Genomic DNA, 25,488 nt, shown 5'->3' with positions numbered 1-25,488 from the left:
AGTCTCCCAGTTCCTGCCACTGAAAAACATCCCCACAGCATGATGCTGCCACCACCATGCTTCACTGTAGGGATGGTGCAAGGTTTCCACCAAACGTGACGTCTGGCATTCACACCAAAGAGTTCAATCTTTGTCTCATCAGACCAGAGAATTTTCTTTCTCATGGTCTGAGAGTCCTTCAGGTGCCTTTTGGCAAACTCCAGGTGGGCTGCCATGTGCCTTTTACTAAGGAGTGGCTTCCATCTGGCCACTCTACCATACAGGCCTGATTGGTGGATTGCTGCAGAGATGGTTGTCCTTGTGGAAGGTTCTCCCCTCTCCACAGAGGACCTCTGGAGCTCTGACAGAGTGACCATCGGGTACTTGGTCACCTCTCTGACTAAGGCCCTTCTCCCCTGATCGCTCAGTTTAAATGGCCAGCCAGCTATAGGAAGAGTTCTGGTGGTTTCGAACTTCTTCCACTTACGGATGATGGAGGCCACTGTGCTCATTGGACCTTCAAAGCAGCAGAAATTTTTCTGTAACCTTCCCCAGATTTGTGCCTCGAGACAATCCTGTCTCGGAAGTCTACAGACAATTCCTTTGACTTCATGCTTGGTTTGTGCTCTGACATGAACTGTCAACTGTGGGACCTTATATAGACAGTTGTGTGCCTTTCCAAATCATGTCCAATCAACTGAATTTACCACAGGTGGAATCCAATTAAGCTGCAGAAACATCTCAAGGATGATCAGGGGAAACAGGATGCACCTGAGCTCAATTTTGAGCTTCATGGCAAAGGCTGTGAATACTTATGTACATTCTCAATTTTTTTATTTTCAATAAATTTGCAAAGTTTGCAAAAACCTCAAGTAAACTTTTTTTCACGTTGTCATTATGGGGTGTTGTGTGTAGAATTCTGAGGAAAAAAATGAATTTAATCCATTTTGGAATAAGGCTGTAACATAACACAATGTGGAAAAAGTGATGCACTGTGAATACTTTCCGGATGCACTGTATACATACACTTATCTTGGGTGGTGTTTTTCATGAAGAAAGTAGGTTTCAAGAGCGAGATCTAGGTGCTTTGATGTATGGGGCAGGTTTTTATTTATACAAGGGTGTTATTGAAAAGCTTTTTTGTTTCATAGCCATCTTTGGTGAGATAGTATGTTGATACTTGATAGCATTGTAACCCACTGGCCCTGTTCAATGAAGAATATTTGAAATTGTTTTAGCACTCATAGTGATGCAATGGTTGGGGGCCCCACCATTCACCATTGTTTTCTTATTCTTTGTCAAATTTTGCCATTTCTAATATTTTGTATGTTTTTATAAAAGTGAAATGAGCTGATGGACAGACTTTTGCATTTATTCCTCACAGACTTAGTGGTATTTGTAGACAAACATTACTTTGTTTTGCGTGGTCAGGACACATGAAATAACAGTGCAGATTATGCTGCTTTTTCTGTATATTGTTTCTTTTTGTTCACAAAATGATAAATCAACAGAAAATTCCTACTAATTAAAGATACACACAGGGCAAGTGTACCTCTTTTGACTTTCTCTGACTTCAGACGTTTCATCGTTTGTTTCTTTGAATTGTGTGAGGGAAAAGACCAATGAGTTTTTTGTTCTTAAAGTATAAATGACATTGACTGTCAGTGTAGCCTTTGAATCAAGGGAGATGAGTGTTTTTCTACTACTTCTTCAAACACAGGAGAGTACAGTGAAGTTTGAATAATATGAATAGGGTATGAATGGATACTCTGTTGAAGTAGATTGTTCAAAATATTTTGGGGACTCCCACTGACTCAATCCTCTGTTGTAAATTTGCTTTTTAACAATGGGCATGTAAAGAAGTGGTGCATTCACATTACATTTAGAAATGTAAACTGACCCTTTTCTCATAGTAAAAATGGTTGGTACAGCTGTTTTCACATGTGGGTGATAGCAGAGCCCCTGTTTTCTACATATATGAAATTAATTAGATATTTTATGTTTGCCTTTGTGATTAACAGTGAATACCTGTTTTTTTATTCCACTTTCTTTCCTTCTGAGTATCATTTTATTTGCTGCTTCATATCTTTCACAGGTTTCCACAAACAAGCTTCATACCTCTGGGTTTCTTTTTTATGATTTATGGTTAACATTGTGCTACCCAACAGTAACAGCTGTTATTTTATTGCATGGTACATGAAAGTGTTAATTTTTTTTTGTATGCAAATGCTTAAAGTGGACAGCTTCTAATTCTAATCTTCTGACCATTGCTATCAAAGCACGAGTATTTGTATTTAAGGGAAGGAATTTAAAGTTTGTCTTTAAATATTAGCTGGCAGGGATCTTACTGAGTGTACGCCAAGAAGTAAGTGCAGAGCTAGATTCCAGCTGTGCTTTTGAAATCAGACGACCCGATAAACATCACAATAAAATTTTTTTGGCTTTTTGTTAGTCTTATTTTCTGCTGCTTACACAAACTCTTCTGTTCTTTCATTTCTTGGAAGTGATGATATTGATCTTACTAAAAGCTGACTGAATCTTGCTGCATGAACCGAATGATCTTCTCTGTACCTTTTAAATATTTGTTTGGACTGATCCACTGGCTGATTATTGCTCAACTCAATAAGCATTTCAGTACTCAGTACAGTACAGTTCTTGAGGCTGATCCTTCAATTAGCTGTAAACCACCCAGTCTCAATGAGATTGCACAGGGTGTACCAGCTGAAGGTAGGGAAGGCTGCAGGGATCTGTGGTATCCGAGGTGAATTTCTCCAGGCTGGTGGTAAGGTTGTCCTCCTTGCATTGCAAGCAATCCTTGCTTCCATTTGGGAGACGGGTGTCATCCCAACTGACTTGAAAATGGAACTTATCGTCCCTAACTGGAAAGGGAACAGTGATCGCCTGGATTGCGGCAACTACAGGGGGACGACACTGCTCTTGGTGCTCTTGGGTGAGGTATTTGCTTGGGTCATCCTCAATAGGATCTGTGATTACTTGTTTACCTACCAGCAACTGGAGCAGTCTGGTTTTACACCACCACATTCTGGCACTGAGGTGCGCAAATGCTAATGTCAGCATTAGTTTCTTTGCAGCCTTTGTCAATTTTCGTAAAGCATTTGACTTAGTTGATTGAGCTGCCCTGTGGGACATCCTGAGACTTTGCCGGATCCCCCTGAAGTTGCTGAATATTGTGGCCTGGCCTGGCCTGTACACTGGTGCTGTGAGTGCTGTGCAGAGTGGAGGCAGAACCTCTGCATTTTACCCCAGTTGATTATGGAATTCGTCAGGTGTGTGTTCTTGCTCCTACTCTGTTCAATGCTTGCATGGACTGGGTGTTAGGCATTGTTGTGGGGTCCACCTGCTGTGGGGCATCTGTTTGTGAAGAAACATAACTGATAACTGATTATGACTTGCCGACAATGCTGTGATCTTTGCGTAGTCAATGGAGACTCTGATCAGGGCTCTCGAGCGACTGAGTGAGGATTCTGAGTATCTGGGCCTGTAAGTGTTCTTGATAAAAACCAAGATCCAGGCCTTTAATAACTTCTTGGGCACAGCTATCAGCAGTGTGTCTGTCTGCAGAGGGAGTGTCCACCTCGTCGAGAGGTTTACTTACCATGGCAGCAACATTCATGTTCCTGGTGACTCTTCCCATGCAGTCAGTAAACGAATTGTGAGAGCATGGGGGTTCATGAGGTTGCTGGAAAGGAGTGTATGGTGCTCCTGATATCTTTGCAAAGGGCAATGGTCTAAGTCTTTAGAGTCCTGGTGCTTCCTGTTTAGCTATATGGTTGTGAGACATGGACCAGAAACAAAGACTGGACTCCTTCTGTACTGTGTCTCCTCAGAGAATCCTTGGGTACTGCTGGTTTGACTTTATGTCAAACAGGTGGTTGCTAACAGAGTCCCGAATGAGGCACATTGCCTGGGGGAACGTCAGTTATTGCACGATTCCCTGAGGGTGATCTGGCTCATAGGATCCTGATTGTTGAGGTCCAGAGTGGCTGGACAAGGGAAAGCCCACATAACACCTGGCTGTGGCAAATAGATGGTCATTTCCAGAGGGTGGGACTACTGGGAGCCACTGTTTCAACACAAGAAATTGTTGATCACCTATCCATACTGAAGACAGGTGGGAACAAATATCAGGTTGGTGATATTGTGACATAGAAAAAATGTAGACTTGAGCTGAGAAAAGCAATTAACATTGTTAAATATTAATATGGAGATATGAAGGGAACTGTATAGAAGCAGTTATGATGTGCATAAAGTATGGTAGGGTTTAACTATGCTAATGGTTTACAAAGTGAACCACCCTGCTGTGTTACTTATTCAGTTCTGACTGTGTGTTCAATAATTTGTTGATGCCACCACCATGGTAGGCGTTATCAACAACAATGGTGACCTGTCCCAAAGACAACAATCTGTCCTTTAAACTCTTAACATCAAGGAGCTGGTCATATACTATATTATAATTGTAATAGAAGGGATGCTTTGGAGTGGACCAGCAGCTGTAAATCTCTTAGTGTTGCAAACAGAGTTTTGATCTGAAGTGGGCAAAATTCATTTGGGCCATTGTCAGAATGGCACTTTAACACCAGAGTGCAGAGTGAAGTCTACAGTCAGTAGTACATTGCATGTGGATACAGTACCTGTTTACGTCAGGATTTCAAAGTGTCACACAGAGGGTGTAGTTAGCTTAGAATATCTTTGGTACACAGTGCATTTTGTTCAGAACATATATAACACATGCTGACTTAAAAAGGCACAGAATATTATTAAAGAGCTTGGCTATCCTGCACAGATCTTGTCACTTTGCTCATTTCTTCTTTTTGGCAAATAAGGGATCATTAGCTGCTGTACCTCAAGGTTCATGGTTAGTTTTTATCCAAAGGTCATAACCCAGCAGTCACTCGTATTGAATAATATTGTATTGATTATCTTTTTTTCTTTTATTGATATTGTACTACTGTCACTGGTATATGGGAGACATGATTATATTAGAATTGTTTTACTAGTTACATATAAAAATAAAATTGAAGGTTACACTTAAAATTACCTTATCTAATTTTAATAGATATTGTAATGTGAAGGTCAGAAGTCTTTAAAATTCATGATTGGGGCTCATTGAACTTCTCTTCTTGCATCCTGCCCCCTTAAATAAGACCTTAGATTTTAGGGAGTAAGAGTTGATGGATTCTTCCATAAAATGTCTTTAAAGCAGGTTTTTGCTGTATTTTTGAGATGTGTTTTTGCACATTGCTAATGCCAGTGGTTCTCAATTTGTGGGGACGGCCCCCCTAGGGGGGCGCGAAGATGTGAAAAAAAGAAAACAAGAATCAAAAGTATGAAAATACATCCATTGAAACCAAAACAAATTAACTTAAACTACATTCTGATACTAGAAAAATAAATATAGAGTTAGATAAATGTCGATAAAAGTTAAGTAGGTATAATAAAATATGCATCTATGATATATCATTAATTAAAAAAGAACAAATTGGTATTATTGGCTCCTTTCAAAAAAAACATTATGGGGGGCGCAATTAAAACTGTTATGAAAACTCAGGTCGCAAATACTTAAAGGTTGAGAAACGATGGCTTATGCAATCAGCCTTTTCATAATTATGAGTGGTAAGTTTGTAAAATGGATAGCCTTCTATTTCTTAACTAAACCCCATCACAGCACATTTTAGAATATGTGTTTTTATGATCACTGCTCTGTTTTTGCATCTATAGCTGTTCAAAAAAAGATTTTTAAACATTTCTGTGACCCTGAGTGTACTGTTCTGTGTCTCTCTCATTTTGCTTCACTCTTGTACCTGAGATCCCTGACTTACTGCTGTTTTTTGCTACAACTGTTAAGCATCTTCTGCACCAAGGAAATGCTGGTTTCCTTGCTCATTAATCACAATGGAAAATTACGATTTTTAAGAGAGTTTTCAGTGCTTGTTTATCTATTTCATCTAACACATGGTTTTGCATGCATTCTATATACTAGTTCTCTGCTGACTTGTCACACATTGTCTAAAACAATGAGGCGTACTAAAAAATGTATTCACTTTTTGCCAAACTTGTACAGAGTAAAAAGAGAGAGTCAATTTAGTCCTACAGCACTCAACTGATGTCTCATCCTATAAAGTATTAAATCTAATCCTACATACTTGTGCTTTGCTTAAAAATTTTGCTCTGTATTCTTTGTTAACACTGTATTGTAGTTTCCTGATAAAACACCCAAACTTATTTTTGCAGAATTATTCTAAGTTGCTGTGAGTGACTATCCATCCATCCATCCATTTTCCAACCCACTGAATCCGAACACAGGGTCACGGGGGTCTGCTGGAGCCAATCCCAGCCAACACAGGGCACAAGGCAGGAACCAATCCCAGGCAGGGTGCCAACCCAACGCAGGACACACACAAACATACCCACACACGAAGCACACACTAGGGCCAATTTAGAATCGCCAATCCACCAAACCTGCATGTCTTTGGACTGTGGGAGGAAACCGGAGCACCCGGAGGAAACCCACGCAGACACGGGGAGAACATGCAAACTCCATGCAGGGAGGACCCGGGAAGCGAACCTGGGTCTTCTAACTGCGAGGCAGCAGCGCTACCACTGCGCCACCGTGCCGCCCCACTGTGAATGACTACCTTTTCCAAAGTACATTATTTTAATGAAACAGTTAGTACATTCCATTTTATATTCCTTGTGAGACTGTCATGTATGATGATACATTTATTAATTTATTCCTTTTTTTCCATGGCTATTATTTTACCCTGAATCTTACATTCTTGTTGGTTGTTTTTTTTTTTTTATATATATACTTTCATTTCATGACTACATTAAATATGTTAACAGTTACATATTGATTTGTTTGTCATGCATGATTTTTCCCCAGTGTCATCTTGGTTCCTGACAGCAGCTGTTGCTATGCGCTGGGTACACACTGGAGGTTGCACCCTCATGACATCATTCGCAAATGTTTTTAAACCTCCTCTTTTGGAAGTGCAATTGTCTGACTTTTTGAAAACAAAGCTATATTTCTCATGCTTTAAAAGTCTCTTTTGTTTTTGTGAGTCCTTGAATTTTCTCTTTCAGTTTGTGTATTGGGCTTAGACACTCATCTGTGATTAATCTCTCAGTCAGTGCATTTCATGCACGGAAAACTGGGTAAAGTTGAATAAACTGGTTAAGGAAGAATCCTTATTTCTTAAAAATCCGTATTTACATGAGTAAGTAATCTTCTGGAGTTCTTCTTTTTCAAATCACTCCAAAATCGGTAAACTGCTTAAAAAAAAATTTAAACGTCACCTTTGGCCTCTGTGAATCTGAAAATAAGCATGCCGCCTGTGAAAGTTTTCTTGTGTTTTATAAATATGTTTAGTCAAATTGATGCTTCATTTATAGGTTTCTTTTACAGGAATGTGTGCAGTTCACTCTTTTCTGCTTCTCTATGCAATTGATCCCTGTTAAGGACCCAGTACATGTGCTTCTTGCATTATACTGGGTGCTGTTGGAATAATAATAATAATGCAGGTATTTTTACTTTAATAAAATAAGCATTGTGTTACGCATTACCCTGTTTTTCTCGAGAATCATAATTACTTAAAGCAATAATGCAACAATTGTGCACAGATTACAAAATCCTTAACAGTAACTTGGCATAATAAGGTTATTTGCAAAGAAATCTACCTATGTTTTCAAGGTTTCTCATAGGCCAATAACCCAGTTTCTCTAACTGGAATAAGGGTTTAAATGGCTTATTAGAAACCAGGTTTTTGTGAATAACCAGGTTATTGATGTCACACTCTATCATTCTGTTCCCATTCCTTTCCTCACTTCTCTCTGTCTTTGCTACAATCAGTATGGCACACAGTGCGTCAATTAATATAAAAAACGAGTTTACCAGTTTTACTACATCTTCTGACCTTTAGGATCAAAAGAAGATTAGCTGGGAAAAATTATACTGATGACTATACTTAATGCGTTTGAGCAGTCACAAGCGATTTAGTCTGTATGGTTTTTTTTGTTTTATTTGCATTCCGGACAGTACGGATTATTCCCAGTTCAGCTTTCCCTTTGATCTCACCATTTTGTGCACATATGGAGTTCATAGTTTTGTGAAGGACTGTGGTTTTATTTGCCACATTAATTTCAGTTTTTGCATGCACCTGTTTAAGCGACAGTGCATGAGTCATAACTTCTTTATGATTTACAAATGAGAATGAAGTAAAAATACCAATAATTGTGTAGATATATGAAAAATGTACAAATGTACATGTAGCACCTGGCACGTTTGGGCAGATTTACCCACAACCTGATTCATCTTATTCCCAGCTACAAGCCTGTTATTAGACAGCAACCTGTTATCACCAGAATGATGAGGAAGTGGAGCCTGGAGGCTGAAATGGCTCTGAATGACTACTTCCAAATGACGGACTGGGAAATGATGTGCGAGTCTCATGGGGATGATATTGAGGGACTCAGTCGGTGCATCACGGACTATATTACGTTTTGCATCAACACTGAGGTATCCTCAAAGACAGCACGTTACTTTCTAAACAACAAACCCTGGATTACTAAGGAGCTAAAAGCTGTCCTGAATGAGAAAAAGAGAGCATTCAAATCAGGTGACAAAGAGATGCATAGTGAGTTCTGAAGGAAAGGAAGCTTACAAAGCTAAAACAGAAAGCAAACTCACTCAGAATAACATGAAGTATGTTTGAAAAGGACTGAGCATAATTACTGGACTTGAGCAATCCCAGGCTTATGTGCTAGAAGGGGATGTGGACAAAGCTAATGCCCTGAACCAGTTTTGTAATAGATTTCGGCATTCCCCATTGCCACTTTTTTTCCAATTACCAGTCACCTCACGCCATTCTTACCACACCAAAAACTCCTAACATATCAACTGGCATGGCCAGTGACAAGTCTGCCTCAGTATGGGCTGTCTGTAAGTGAAGACCAAGTAAGGAGACAATTGAGGAAGCTACACACAGGAAAAGCTGTGGGACCAGATAAGTCAGTTCTTGATTAATTAAAAACTGTACTGACGAGCTTTGTGTTATCCTCCGTCACCTGTTCAGTCTGTCCCTAAAGCTCCAGAAAGTGCAGTTGTCGTGGAAATTATCTTGCATTGTTCCTGTTCCAGTGAAGACTGGTGGCTCTGCACCTAATGACTACAGACTAGTGGCACTTACGACTCGCATCATAAAGACCTTTGAAGGTCTGGACCATATGAGTCCACTTGTAGTAGATCACTTGGACCCACTGCAGTTCGGCTATCATACAAAGACTGGAGTGGAGAATGCAATTTTCTATCTGTTCTACAAGGCTTATTATCACCTGGACAAAGCTGGCAGCACTGTGAGGGTGTTTTTTTCAGTATCTCCAGTGCCTTCACTACCATTCAGTCATCCCTGTTAAGGGGTAAGCTCAGACATTTGCAGGTGGATGAGCCCATGATGTCCTGGATAATGGACTGTTTGTCAGGCAGACCACAGTTTGTAAGACACAAGGACTGTGTTTCTGATGTTGATGTGAGCAACACTGCACCTGTACATCTTGAGTATAAATATAACACAAGAAATTCTCAGATAGTGATGTAACTTAACATCAGCAAAACCAAGGAACTGGTTATTGACTTTCATTGCAACAAAGAGCCTTTACTTCTGGGGCCTCATGTATAAACGGTGCGTGCGCACAAAAATGTTGCGTACTCCCGTTTCCACGCTCAAATCGCAATGTACTGTATAAAACCTAAACTTGGTTTCACGCCAGCTAAATGCTTGGTGTACGCAAGTTCTCCGCTCAGTTTTGCAAACTGGCGGCACCCAGTGTCAAAGCAGTGCTTTTGTTCCAGTGTGGTTTCCCTTTCTTTTTTAGATGCACATCCCTCACGTGGTTTTATAAATACACTGAAATTAACTGCATATTGTTTATTAGTTTAAGGCATCTGATTGTAATTAACCTGTAACAATATAATGGTCCACGGAATGGCCAAACTATTCCAAATACCATAGCTGGTTTAGTGTTGTTCCTCTCAATGCACCCCTCAGACTTTTTATCCCACTGTATCTGAGTGTGGAATCACAGCTGTACAGCAGCTGATCGGAAAGAGAATTATCAGTATACAGCATCAAGCACATGGTGCCTCGGCCATGCGCACAGTCTATTGAACTGCTATCAAACGGCAAATGCTTCAGAGCCTTTCCTGTAGGAACATCGCGGTTCAGAAACCGTTTCATCCCAAGAACTATAAACGCACTCAGTCCATCAAGTGCTCCTTGTAGAACTGTTTGTACTTATAAGTACAATTACCTCACTGTAAACTTGCGATAGTTATAATATTGCACAACCTGAGCCACTTTATAAAGTGCGTATTTACATATGATGACGATATCATTTTTAAGATGAAATGCAGCAAAATATGTTTATTACATTACTAGCAAAATACCCGCGCTTCGCAGCGGAGAAGTAGTGTGTTAAAGAGGTTATGTAAACATATATATACATAAACATATATACTTATATACATATCTACATATACACATATCTATATATATATATATATATATATATAAACATCAACATATATATACACATACATATACACACATGCATACATACATACATATATATATACACATACAGACACATATATATATATATATACATATAGCAAAATACCCGCGCTTTGCAGCGGAGAAGTAGTGTGTTAAAGAGGTTATGTAACCATATATATACATATACACATATCTACATATACATATATATACATTATATATATATATATATATATATATATATATATATAGATATAAATATAGACATACATATATACATACATACATACATTCACACACATATATATATATATATATATATAGAGCAAAATACCCGCGCTTCGCAGCGGCGAAGTACTGCTTTAAAATTTTAAATAATAAAATGAGGGAAATTATACCAATAATTATTTGTTAAGGATCTCTTTGTATACCATGTTGTCAGTTCGCCCCTCCGGTTGTAATATGACCAAGTTGTGCGCTGAGCTTACTCTTGAGCATGCAACGTATACTTGGCCATGTGAAAAGCAAATCAAGAACAGCAAGACCGCGCCAGCTGTGGACCTCAGCTTGGAGCGAAATGAAGTGAATGAAATGAGGTGAATGGGAGGGGAGATGATCACGTGACTCCAAAACCCGCCTTAACTCTCCATCCCTCCACAAACACACAAACACAGTCTCTCGGATCCCAACTCTCGTTTATATATATAGATAAATAGCAAAATACCCGCGCTTTGCAGAGGAGAAGTAGTGTGTTAAAGAGGTTATGAAAAAGAAAAGGAAAAATTTTAAAAATAACATAACATGATTGTGAATGTAATTGTGTTGTCATTGTTATGAGTGTTGCTGTCTTTTATATATATATATAATATACACACACACACATATAAACATATATATACATATACATATATATACATATCTACATATATATACATATACACATCCACATATATATACACATATCAACATATATATATATATATATACACATACATACACACACACACACACACATATATATATACACATACAGATATATAAATACATACAGATATATATATATATATATATACACACATATACACGCACATACAGATATATATACACACATAAAGATATATATATACACATACAGATATATATACACACACATATATATATACACATACAGATATATATATACACACACAGATATATATATACACACACACATATATATATATACACATACAGATATATATATACACACATATATATATATATACACATACAGATATATATATACACACACAGATATATATATACACACACATATATATATATATATATATATATACACATACAGATATATATACACATACAGATATATATATACACATACAGAGATATATATATATATATAGCAAAATACCCGCGCTTCGCAGCGGAGAAGTAGTGTGTTAAAGAGGTTATGAAAAAAAAAAAAAAGGAAACATTTTAAAAATAACGTAACATGATTGTCAATGTAATTGTGTTGTCATTTAATGAGTGTTGCTGTCATATATATATATATATATGACAGCAACACTCATAACAATGACAACACAATTACATTGACAATCATGTTACGTTATTTTTAAAATGTTTCCTTTTTTTTTTTCATAACCTCTTTAACACACTACTTCTCCGCTGCGAAGCGCGGGTATTTTGCTAGTATATATATATATATATATATATATATATACTAGCAAAATACTCGCGCTTCGCAGCGGAGAAGTAGTGTGTTAAAGAGGTTATGAAAAAAAAAGGAAACATTTTAAAAATAACGTAACATGATTGTCAATGTAATTGTGTTGTCATTGTTATAACTGTTGCTGTCTTTTATATATATATATATATATATATATATATATATATATATATATATATATATATATATATATATATATATATATATAATATACACACACACATAAACATTTATATACATATACATATATATACATATCTACATATACACATCTACATATATATACACACATACATAAACACACACATAAGACTTACTGACTGAAACGGGCTTTCATTAGCCAGGTTTCCATCCAAGGAGTTTTTGCGAAAAAATATTTAGCGCTTCAAATTTTTTACCGATATAGCTGATGGAAATGCTAATTATCGATGAAATGTTGTACATGTCGACATAATATTTTTCCGTTTAACTTTAGCGCATAAATTCCATGTCGATACTTCAGATGTCGCAAAAACTACATTGGAAACAGTTTTTGTCGGAAAAAAGGGCTTTAACGCAAATAAATGTGTCACATTTTCATCACGTGCAATCAAAACGAGAATGGCGGAGCGGCTCGCATGGTCTGATGAAGAGAGTTTTTTTATTTGATTAAACGTCGTTATTTTGTATTAATTCAAATTTCAGTTTTAATTAAAAACCTTAAGGGAAGCAGGTTAATTCAGTTGTTATCGCACTGTGAAGGGATGTTGAAAGGTAGGCTCACCTGTACAGATCCGATGCTGCAAACACAGCTGCATCATGGGCACTTCCAGGAGTGCCAACGCAAATGTCTCGTATCATGCACCTGTCATCAACAAGGGCCTGGAGAACAATAGATGGCCACCCTTTGCGATTAATGTAATCGCGGTAGCCTTCCGTCGGGGGAAGAATAGGCACATGCGTGCCATCCAGCGCACCGTAAATCTGTGGCACAAGATGCACCAAGGAATTGCGGTATGCAATTTCATTGGCCTCCGCTACAGTCGGAAGTCTGATATAACGCCGCATTAATTTTTCTTTAATAGCGGTGCACACAGCATATACACATCGATGGACGGTAGTTTTACTAACCACGAAAGTTTCTCCAACTACTCTATACTCGGCACAGGTTGCCAGCTTGTAAAGGGCGATGGCAATCCGCTTTTGGGTTGGAACCGGTGGTCGGTGGCAACCTGTGATGGGCGCAACATCAGGACTGATGAATCCACACAACATGTCAAACGTCGGCCGTGTCATTATAAAATGTTGCAGCCAGAGATTTTCTGTTAAGTGTCTCTCCACCACCTCCTCCCAGAAGGTCTTATTCCATCGTCTCTCCCATACCCGTGGGTTTCGTCGCACTGGGGTACTTTCTTCGAGCTCTAGGGCTATCAGACAAGCAACTGCTTCATTCTGCTGTCGTCTTCAGATATTATGTACAATTCCAATTATTTGTAAAACTGAAATAACAGTAAGCTGGCAAATTTCAAAAAACTGTCTGAATAATCTCTCCATTTCTTTGTTTAGTGGAGGGGGTGTAACGTGGAAAACAAAAGGTAGATAATTTGCGACATACACAAAATTATGTATGGAAACGGCTCAAGGGCAGATTTTTTTCGCGATACAACAAAAGTTATGCGACAGTTCGTTTTGGGGGGGGATGACGTCATCACGCACACCATTTTATCGATAAAAAGCCAGTTTGATGGAAACAGGCTGGAGACAGCAAATTTCGCACATTTTTTTTACGTATATTCTGTTTGTCGATAACAAAACGTCGCAAAAAACTGGATGGAAACTTAGCTATTGACAATCATGTTACGTTATTTTTAAAATGTTTCCTTTTTTTTTCATAACCTCTTTAACACACTACTTCTCCGCTGCGAAGCGCGGGTATTTTGCTAGTATATATATATATATATATATATATACATATACACACATACATGCAGTTTTAATAACACAGAAATCAATATAAACATTAACATCATTATCATATGAGAATATGAAGTAATATATAAGAAGCACATTTCATATAAATATAAATTATTAAACAGTAAAATCTTCTTCTGTAATTTGCTACCGTGACAATTTGTGTGTCTGTCCAGGATTTTAAATGACCTGTAGCTCGCAAACCGTTTCACCTATACACTTGAAATGTGGTACACATATAGTACGTCACGTCTACTATCCGCTTTATGGGTGATGATTGTTTTACTCTTTTTATCTTTATTTTATTTTATTGTAGAATCAACTCCTATCTGCGCACAGCAGGGCAGCCGTGGGCGGATGCGTATGGTGTATTCACTCCATGTTATCGTGCATTGCGCTGTCAGTGGTATTTTGATAAAAGAATTTGAACAACATATAAGAAGCGTATAAATTATTAAACAGTAAAACATTAACATTTAAGAAGTAAAGTTACATTAAGTACTACTGCAGTGCCTTCGGGTATACCTCATTTTTTGTTTGCCCATTACATGCTTAAATGTATACATTTTTTGGTGCACCTACCCGAGAACACGCGACATATAACAGAGCGTGGGAGAAGCATGGATTTTAAACACGCGTTGAGTTGATCTGCTGGTCTCCCTCGTGGAATAACTGGTAATGTTTGACTAAAATCTACAGCGAGTAAAACGACATTACCTCCTATTTTTTTTTTTACGATCTCTGAGATCTTGCTTTTTTTGGTTCAAGGCTTCGTAAGCTCTTTTATGTTGTATGGTGTACTTATCCCAAACCATAATCTTTGAATGTTGCAAGACTTTCGCCTTGTATGTAGATCGGGGTAATTACATTCATTGCATTCCTAGTCTGAATCACAATGTGATTGTATGGGTGGTTACCTGGCACTGTAGGGTTGCCACCCGTCCTTTAAAATACGGAATCGTGCCGCGTTTGAGAATGAAATTGCGCGTCCCGTTTTGAATCAATACTGGACGGGATTTATCCCGTATTTTTTTTATCATTTTTTTTTTAAAGCAGCGTCTCATGCAAATCATCCCACACGCATTTTATGAAGATGCCTCCTTTCCTACTTTTGATTGGGTAATACTTGATGTCATCGTTAGTTTGATTGGTCTTTTTAACTGTCCAGTGAGGAGGGCGTGTCTTTTAAGTAGAGTCTGCAAAGTGTTGGCACTGAGATGTGGCGTCAGCGCCATAGTTGAAGCCCCTAACGTTGCGGTCAGCAAGTCGGCTAACATCCGCCATGTGCCGTCTTTCAGTTGCGAGAAGCAGATCATAGAATGGTTGAAACTGTTGCCCCTAACGTTGCGCCACGGCGTGTGGTTCGTTTATACCTCGTGTCTTCTCATTAAAGTTTTATCTCGCGAATATGTTATTGCAATCCTTAACGGGAGCGTTTCAATAAACTGATTGAAAATAGTTTTGCATTTACCTTTTTAGTAAAAGGCGAGCTTTTAAGCCTGAGAAATCACCCCGTAAATGCACACGTTTAATTGCACATGTGTTAATATGTATGGTTACACAGTATTAAAAGACAGTGAACAACGTCAGTTACCTTTGTTCCCGCGTTTGATAAAAGGTGAGCTTTTAAGCCTGAGAAATCACCCCGTAAATGCACACGTTTAATTGCACATGTGTTAATATGTATGCTTACATAGTATTAAAAGACAGTCAAAAATTAACGTCATTTACCTTCGTTCCCGCGTGTGACTCGTGCTGTAAATCTCTTCCTTGTTTTTAGTTCACGTGATTACGTAGGAGGCGTGATGACGCGATACGTGACTCCGCCTCCTCCATTACAGTGTATGGACAAAAAATATGTTCCAGTTATGACCATTACGCTTTGAATTTCGAAATGAAACCTGCCTAACTTTTGTAAGTAAGCTGTAAGGAATGAGCCTGCCAAATTTCAGCCTTCCACCTACACGGGAAGTTGGAGAATTAGTGATGAGTGAGTCAGTCAGTCAGTGAGTCAGTCAGTCAGTCAGTGAGGGCTTTGCCTTTTATTATTATAGATACAGATAAAATATTAACATCATTTAAATAATCTATATCATTAATAATTAAATCTGTAAGGACACGGTGTCGCAGCGCCTAGCTAGTTCAGGGATTGTTCCTGTCTCGCGCTTTATTCTTGCTGGGGCTGGCGCGACACTGGAAGGATAGATGGATAGAATAATTAAACATGTACTACGAAGATATATTTCAATGTTACTTAAAAATTTTGAAGAATCGGTGTTCTAAGCTTACAGATGGCTTAAAACCTATTACAGAGCTGATTGTGTGGTGATTGGTTACTTGGAGAAAGAAAAGGAAGGATAGGAATTGGAGGTTAGTACGTTTGAGAGAGACAGTACTGCTGCAATAATTTATTTCATCGAAGGTCACGCACAGCGCAGCAAACATCTTGCGTGAGGCAGTCTCTGGACAGGGCGCCAGCTTGTCACTATCACTGCACCACCGTGTTCCCATGTTTAATAACATGCTTTCACTCCTGTCATCATGAAAATAATATCAAGTATACATCTCAGTATTTGAATTATTCAGAGAGCTGTAATATCACGAATTTAATGGATTCTGTGTCCTTTCGGAGGAAGAGAAAGCCCGTTTAAGAAGCACGTAGTGATTCACACACACAGAGCACATAGAAGAACACATACAAAACAAAGCATTTAACGTGTTACTATAGTTACGATAGTATTTGAGAAACTAGTAAATGAAACGATTTAAAGATGAAGTTTATGACGTTCTACTTTAATGACAAAATAAACTACGTGGTTAAAGTTGACATTTAGAAACGTTTTTCTCACTGTGTCCCTATTTTTTTTTCTTTCCTCTGTACCCTAATAAGCTTTCATATGACACTCAGACAGTGGGCTACGACTCACCTTTTCACGGCGACTTTAATATCCAACAACTTCTTTTTTTATTTCAGGCACTGTGCGACTTTGTGAACTTGAGCTTTCGAGTCACTCGAAATACCACTGTTTTAACCAACAAATAGTATGTTTTTCCTTGCCTCCACTTGGTATTCACTGAAATTCTATTTGCCCCCGTGCTTTTGCCATTGCCTTTTCACAGAATGCTGAGCTTAAGGGCTAGTTATATTAATTTGCATATTCAAAGAGGCATAATTATGGGAGGAGACGGAGCGGGACAGCAGGCACGTGCGTTACTTTCACGCTGACCAGGATATATGGAGCGGAAGAACGTGGAAGTTGGCAAACGCACAGATTTATGGATTTTTTTGTGTACACGCGCATTTCCGCTTTTGTCCTTACGCCATGTTTTAGTGTGAATTCTATGCATGGTGTTATGCATGAGGCCCCTGGTCACTTTTCACAGAGTAGATGTAGAGGTGGTGCACTCCTGCATGTGCTTGGGGTCCACATCAGTGACAGGTTGGACAGTTTTCGTGGCACAGAGGAACTATATAAGAAGAGCCCACAGAATCATCAAGCTAATTAAAAGGGAACACTAAGTGTCAGGATGCACACCAGACCACCTGGAGGTAGTAGTTGAGGACAGAATAAATACAAAACTGAGTGCCAAAATGAACAATGCTGCACAACTTTGTGCCAAAAGCAGTACACCCGCATAATGCCTCACTATTACTCTAACTGCTAATTCAACAGTTTTCTTTTCAACTTTCTTCCTTTTTAGTCATTCTGGTGTGTGTTCATGCCATTGTGTGTATATATATATATATATATATATAATATGCATATCTATTTTTCTTTTAACCTATGTTTGAGTATATTTAATAAAAGCTTATTTTAATATCAATATTCAAACTTTAATATTTGACTAACTTGACAGCCATATATTGCTATGTGTAATTTGGTTGAATTCTGATTATTAATATAGTTTTTAAGAGGTTTACACAGTGAGCCTGTCACTCCGTACTCATGTTGGCAAGTGTCACATAGTTTTTGTATTGTAAGAATGTGGATGAAGCAGACAACATTCTCCAAAAATGCAGGTTTGTGCTGCATGATCATATGGATATCATGAATTAGGCAGGCCTGTGAAATGCTGCATGTGAAGTGCAGAGTAATGTAAATGTGTTGATCCTTTTTGGTATTGCTGTATTTGCTGTCTTGTTGGACATTTCTCCAGAGAGTATTTTATGCTTATTAGCAATTGTGCAATTTGAAATTTGTGTAACTTGTATGAATTGCACAGAGTGCTTTGAGCAATCAGAGCTGTAGTAAGGTTTCCATGTGTGATAAGTATATTCTACAATCTAAATGCAGGCATGTGCATCTTGAATACTGAAAATATTAATATTTTTTAGCTATGTGGACTACTTTATAAAACATGACTAGTGTGACAATTTTGCATTTATGCTTCTTTACATTGTGTCAGATCTTTGCTTTATTGTCAGTCTTTGTTGTGCATCTGATGTTTGGTCCTGCATATTTTTGCAGATGCACGCATGAGTTCCACTTTTTAGCAGTAGTCAGATCAACTAAAACAAGCTAATACCTAAGGTCAAAATAGATCCATCCCCTGGAAAATATTGCACAGAGGATCTAATATTGATTTAGAAAAGTGTGTACAATTTTTTTTATTTGTAGAACTTTTCCAAGCCTGTTGCCTACTTGTCAGACATTTCTAACAATATTAATATTTATATAGAGGATCATTTTTTTTTAGTTACAGGTAACTGCCTCTGCATGCATATATATTCAAATGCTTTTTCTAAGACACCTGACATATACTTAGAGCAGAGGCTCATAATAAAATTTACACTTTAGCTCATTCTTTGCTCTCTTCTGAAACTCCTGGATAAAATTTTGGTACAACAGTGTATCTATGTTGAATTTGCAGTAACACAAGGACTTTTAAGAAAAGTGTGATTAAAGTGGCGTTAAGAGTGGAAGTGATCAGTGAACCAGATGTAATATTGAAAGTGTAATTATTTTCATTAACAGATTCATGGACCTTAGTCACAGAAGCTATGATAAGGACATCAACATTTGATCAACTAACACTCTCCTACATCTATAGCTTACCAGAAATGCTAACTGAAACAACTTTATTGTTCAAGTCTGTTAGTTAAAAATGCTGAAAATACAAAATATTTGGTAGACTAAGTGGAAGATATTTCCTGAAACAGATTGTGACTGCTGAAGCTAATATGGCTTTGTAAAAACTGTAATCAGTCTGGCATAGAGGTGCAGCTACTCTGCAAAGGCTTAATTTATTTGTTTGTTTTCCTTAAAATGCAATGTAAATTGCTTTTTACCACAGCAAATCTTTGAATAGAAAATAAGAGATTAACCGATCATTTGGAGAGACTGGTTAAAAGTGTAGGTTGTCTAAATTGTGACGGGTTACTTAAGGTGTATATAGTTTCCTGTGACTTCTGCTATAAGTTTTTTTACTTTCAAAACATGGGCTTAGTGGTGTGCCTATCGAAATTTGTCGACTGATAGAAATTTTTGAATATCATTTTTAGTGTGGTTCAGCTCAGCAGGAAGCTGCCTTTGTCACTTGCCCTTCTGAAAAAACTTTCATATGCCAGTACAATTGTGATGATGTCAAAAGAAGGGGAAAAGAGAGTGACAGGGCAGGTGAGACTCTGCAAGGGGCAGAGGGCAGAGCTGTGCACACTTAAGGAGGTACGATGGACAGCACAGCAGTTCATGCCTGGCAAAGAATGGAAGGTAACTGGTGTTGCATGAAGCCTTGTGAGTACAGCGATTCTCAACTGAAGAGGAAAAATGGTGTCTCCTGATGCTAACACTGGGTATTGTCAGGGTCATTTCTTAATAAATGGTCCTTTCAAGGACTATTAAACAGCTAGTTGTGTTTGTCAGTCCTTCTTCCACTGTACCTCGAGTTGTTGCATTATTTTTTGTATGCTGTATGAAATGATGATGCAATATTGCATCTTTTGTCATCAAAACTTAAAACTCTTCATTTTTGAGGATAATTTATAATCATTTTTGTTATTGATTAATTAAATTTTTTGAAGATAATAAGGAGCACTGGATTAAAAATAAGAACATGCTGTAAACAATAAGCGTTATTTTTACATCTTTTTAGCCATGTATTTTGAAGTGCAATATAATGTTGGATCACTAGTAAAATTTTGATTTCAACATCGATACCAGCTTTCAGAACTCCATATAGGTGCCAGAACGATTCTGAAGTAAATAGTGGATAACTACAAAACTTCCCCTTTTACTCCACCCTACCTGGAGAGCCGCTTAATTGCTTGCTTCTCTGGTATGCCATATTGCATCACACTATCTGCCACATCCTTCTTGGTAGCCAGGAAATCCAGATTGCATCGAAGCAAAGGTGGTGGGGGTGGTGGTTGGTTAGGCCTTGTGAACTCCAAATAATGTTGAAGCAATAAGTGAAGTCTACACAACTACAGAGGGTGTTGAGAGAACTGATCACAGGGGATTGAGAAGAAAAGTGACATTTATGCCCAGCAAGAAAATCTCCAAATTCTGGTATTGTACCTTGTTAGAATTTGGGCTTTTTGGTACCTTTCCAGCAGCAGTATACCACACAACCCTAGTGCTATATATCTTCAAAGTTAGAAAGCAATATAATAGAAGATGTTTTTCTTTAGTATATGTAAGGATATTTCGTCATTTGATATCTTTTTAAAGAAATGTTCACCTACATTGATTTCTATAGAAAAGGATTTTGAAAAATGAAGTGCATGTTCTTGAGAGCACCTACATTTCAGTAGTGTGACAAGTATGAATGTTTTCTTTAACTGGCTGGATTGTACAGCTTGTTTTGATAACCTCTACTGAGGCAGTATTCAGTCAATGTAAATGTACATTTTCTTTGGTTTGTCTTTATGTATTTTTTCTTATTGTTCATAAAGATGTTTTGAAAGGCAATATTAAAGTCTGTTTAGGGTTGCTTGTTTACTATACTTTATTTTTCATTTTCAATCTTGTTGAATTTTTTTGTACTGTATTGTCATTACAGTGCACATTTTACAAGATTCTATATCAGCTGTATGTTACTCTTAATCTACACTTTTATAGACAAGGGACATTAAATACAGGTTTGCCTATGCAAGATGTTTACTTACATCTACTGTTTTATTGTGATAGTGAGAAAGTTTTGCCCTCACTGTATCTTCCCAGATATGAAAGTTATATTCTGATTTGTTAAAAACAGTAATTACAATTTTAAGTAATATGATTTTTTTTTTTAATTTACTAAGTACTAATTTTTAGTACTTTTAAATATTCAAACTAGTCATGCCTTAATTGCCAATGGTCAATGTCAGTTTTATATTTATGACCTCACATTTCAAGGAATAATACTGTGTGGAAGAAACAAACAAATCATTCATTGTTTAGTTAGGAGAAAGTCCAGAGAGCCAATAGAATGTAATTTTGAGAATGTTGGGAGAGGCATTTTATACTTTGATCCCCTTAATTTCAAAAGATGTCCCAAGTTTGTTTACAAGCTTGATAGGTGTGTGTTTGAAGTAAAATATCTTGATCAGTAAAAGCTGAGATCAGAGAGTTTCAGAATGCAATCAAGATTGCCTGGCAGACGTTTACATCGTGCCCGAAATATCTGCCTCAAGTTTGATAAGGTTTTATTGTACAGCTGTGCTATTGTTTTTAAATGTTGTTACATCCGTTTTTGAAGTGCTTTCATACATATGCAAATGTCCTCACCTCCTAGATCTATGAGGTTCAGTCTAAAACATATTGTCAGTTTTACTACCACTGAAAATATCCATTAAACAGATGTTTAACCACATTACAGTAATGTTTATTTACAATAAGGTACCAGGTATGTGTTTGTTATAGTTTTTATGCTCTTAAAACTTCAATCAGTCTTATGTCTCCAAATTGCAAGTCTGTGACTTGCATAAAGTATAAAAGAAGAAGGAAAAAAAAAAGTAACAACACTTCCGGTTTTATCAGTAAAAGCTGTGCCACAGATTATTCTTACTTAAAGTTGATGTGTAGGACTTCATTTTGCCCAGAGTCTTTCTTTATTCTTAATTTATTTGAAAATATTGATGAAATGTTCAGCATTTGCTTGACTTGGTCTGTAAATTTAAGATTACTCTATTGTTTAGTGCAGAAGCAACAGTACTGCATGCATTGTACAAGACTGAGAGTAAAGCAAATCATTGGATGATCTCTGTACATTAATATCTTTGGCTATGATTGTGAAATTTTGTTTGCTGAACTCAACAGTTCATTATAATACTTGAGCAGGCTGCTGCTTTTTTGTCTCTTATTAATGAAATTAGCTGTTATGACTTTAGTGTAGTGTTTGTTTTAGGACTGATCATTATCTAAGGTTGGATCCAGTCATGTTTCCAATGCTGCCAAGACAAGGTCTGACCCCCAACACCCTGAAGTGGATTGAGTAATTTTGAGAATATTATGTATTTTACAGTATTACTTTGCAATAGCATACTTGAATTAGAGCTGGCTTAACTGTTCATGCTGTAAAATAATCTGTTAGTTGTCTATATTAAAGTTTTGGCTCTCATCATGGCCTGTTACTTCTCATTCTCCAAGCTCTGCTGCTTCTGATTATCTTCTGTGGTACATAATGTCATTGTTACCTTGTCCCGAATAACTAATTTTTGCCGCAGAATGAGTGATATGAATGATTAAGCAAGACTGGTACAGGTTGAGCAATCCCAATCTGAAATGCCTGGGACCAGAAGTATTTCAGATTTTGGAATATTTGCATATACATAATGAGAAATGTTAGGTATGGAATCCAAGAGTATAAACAAATTGTACTTATGTTTCATATACACCTTATACACATAGCCTGAGGTTAATTTTATACAATATTTTAATAATTTTGTGCATAAAAAAGGTTTGTGCACAACAGCATCAGCGGAACACCCATATCAGCTATTAAACAACAGCAACAACAAACAAGGTTTTCAGTCGCCATCTGCAACACTCTATTTTGACTAAAAGGCTACTGTACACAGAGAATAAGCAAGAAGCACAGTGAGTAATGCGCTTAGATCTGGTGGCGATACAGTAAGTGCTGGCCGCTTTAACCCCCACAGCACTTGTTGTTTGTGTGTTATTGATTCCTGGCAGTCACTTGTTCACGAGGGACTCTCTCTGTCACTCGTGTAGTGGTGTTTCTCACTACTAAATTCAAAAGGGGATTGAAGAAATTGCTTATAAACGTTAAGTACCAGCTCATGTGTTTTTCCCATCTGCTTGTAAGATAAAAGAAAAAAATAGGAAACCCTGCTCAGAACCCCACAATTAAGGTCAGGTGTGAAATTTTTGCACTTGTGGCATCATGTCGACGCTCATAAAATTTCAGATTTTGGAGCATTTAGGATTGGGGATATTCAGCCTGTACCAAAATTGTCACACGCAAGATCAAATCATCATATTGTTACATTACAGTTATAGAATCAAGCTTGCACCATACTGTATTTTAGCATGCCTGGATATGTGTGGATGCCCCAGAGGTTTATTTTTTGCAGGAATGTTGTCAATCTTAATCTGACTTTGTGTCTCCGCTTTTGTCAATTGGTTATGCCTTCTTTTGGCTCATTTTATAACGGATTGCTAAATTTTCCTTCTCTCTTTTAAATCAGTGTTTCCTGAATTTCACAATTGTGAAGTAAATAGGTATTTTTTATTATTTTATTACTATTGATTGAGATATGTATTGTCAGTTATCTTATTTGCATGTACATTTTGCCTAATTTTATATTTGTATTGTTTTATATTAGGAAATCTGTATAAGTGCTTTGAACATGTCATCTGATAAGAGTGTTATATAAGAATAAACTGAATGAAATAAAAGTAAACCTATCTTTCAAGGCAGCTTAGCTAGCTCTTTCTGACATGATTTTTTTCACAGTTCCTCATGTACAGCATATCTGAAAAATATTAAACGTAATATCAAAACATTTGGCTGTCTGTTGTATTGTTTGTTTGTAGTAACCATGTGTAGCATAAATACATACATGTGGAATACAACATGTAAACACAGGAAGGAGTAATAAGGAATCCTCAGATTATGCTGTTTGTGTTTGAAGCTATACCTTTTAGAATGTATTTTTCTTTCTGTAGGCTTCAAACAGGCAGGCTATGACATATTGGCTCCAGCAACTCCAGCAAAAGAGATGGGAATTTTGTAACTCTAGAGGTACTAGCTGCAGGGACAGCTGGGCATCCCCAACACTCCCAGATTTTCCGAAAGGCCTGGTCGCCAAAGATACAGGTGAGTAGTAAGGAAAATGCTGGTGGGAACACAACTACTTTAGGTTGTTGACTTTTTTTTTAATGGAAAAAGCATTGTTTTCATGACAGAAATCAACTTTGGGTTTTCATTGGCAAAACATTTTTATAATCCTAGAAAATGTTGTGAGCATTTTTGAAAAGTATGTTTCTATTATATGTATTTTGTGGGGAATGTAATTTGAGAGAATAGACTAATTCTTATGAAATTGTTTAGACAACTTTCACTCATTAGTCTTAGGAAGTGTTTAGGTTTTGGGGGAATTCCAAATATTCAGCTTGGAGATTTTCACATTTGTAAAGCTGGTACCAGCAACAGCCAAAACACTCCTCAGAAGTTCACAATATTTTGCATACATATTTAAGACTTTGAAAGAAAGACTTTTATAAATTTTAAGTTCAGTCCAAAGCTCCAGCTTTGAGCTTTTAAATAATTCATAATTTTCAGCTAAACTCTCCATACAGTGACACATTGATTACATTTTATGCCTTTATGAATTTACACAATAGATTAACTTTTAAAGTGGAATAAAATATGGATCATCTGCTTTAGTGTTATTGGAACTTTCGTGTATTTTGGTCTATTCACACAAAATTTACTTTTCCTATGTTATAAAAATGGAAAAAAAACATAGTCTGGCCACATTAGATTTTTTCTTTTGGAATGTTTGTAAACATATTTTAAGTTAGCCTTGTTGATGTTTGTACCTGTAGCCAGTGTGTCTACTTCATACATTTTACATATTAATAGTAAAACCCGTAGTTTTAATGTACTTTAAAAATGTCAGTAACAGACAAGGTATAACCTTTACTTCTTTATCCAGCCTGTTCATTTGATATTTTGAATACCGTAGGCATTTTGGAAGAGTTGATTGCAATATAAATGCTGTCATACTATTTTAGCTTTCTTGGGACTGGATGCTTTCATTTAGTTTCTGTCAGGGGCTCTACAGTTAGGTCCATAAATATTTGGACAGAG

At 37.1% G+C, this 25,488-nt stretch overlaps 1 protein-coding gene across 3 annotated transcripts in view; it reads left to right on the top strand.

The window, feature by feature from the left end:
• tbc1d2b (TBC1 domain family, member 2B) overlaps positions 1-25,488 on the top strand; it is a 75,962-nt gene that overhangs the window by 8,699 nt on the left and 41,775 nt on the right. The window contains exons 1-2 of one of the 3 annotated variants that reach the window (XM_028823618.2): positions 20,429-20,738; positions 24,342-24,492. In XM_028823618.2, the coding sequence (XP_028679451.1) occupies positions 24,360-24,492 (133 nt within the window). In that variant the 5' untranslated portion in view covers positions 20,429-20,738; positions 24,342-24,359. Of the gene's footprint in view, positions 1-20,428; positions 20,739-23,579; positions 23,895-24,341; positions 24,493-25,488 lie in introns of those variants that run through there. The other 2 variants (XM_028823619.2, XM_028823617.2) reach the window with 2 other exon arrangements.

The sequence above is a fragment of the Erpetoichthys calabaricus genome, chromosome 17, assembly GCF_900747795.2.
Source record: "Erpetoichthys calabaricus chromosome 17, fErpCal1.3, whole genome shotgun sequence".
NCBI classification, from domain to species: domain Eukaryota; kingdom Metazoa; phylum Chordata; class Cladistia; order Polypteriformes; family Polypteridae; genus Erpetoichthys; species Erpetoichthys calabaricus.
Note: the sequence above shows the minus strand (reverse complement) of the source record. Positions and strands in the feature narration are given on the sequence as shown.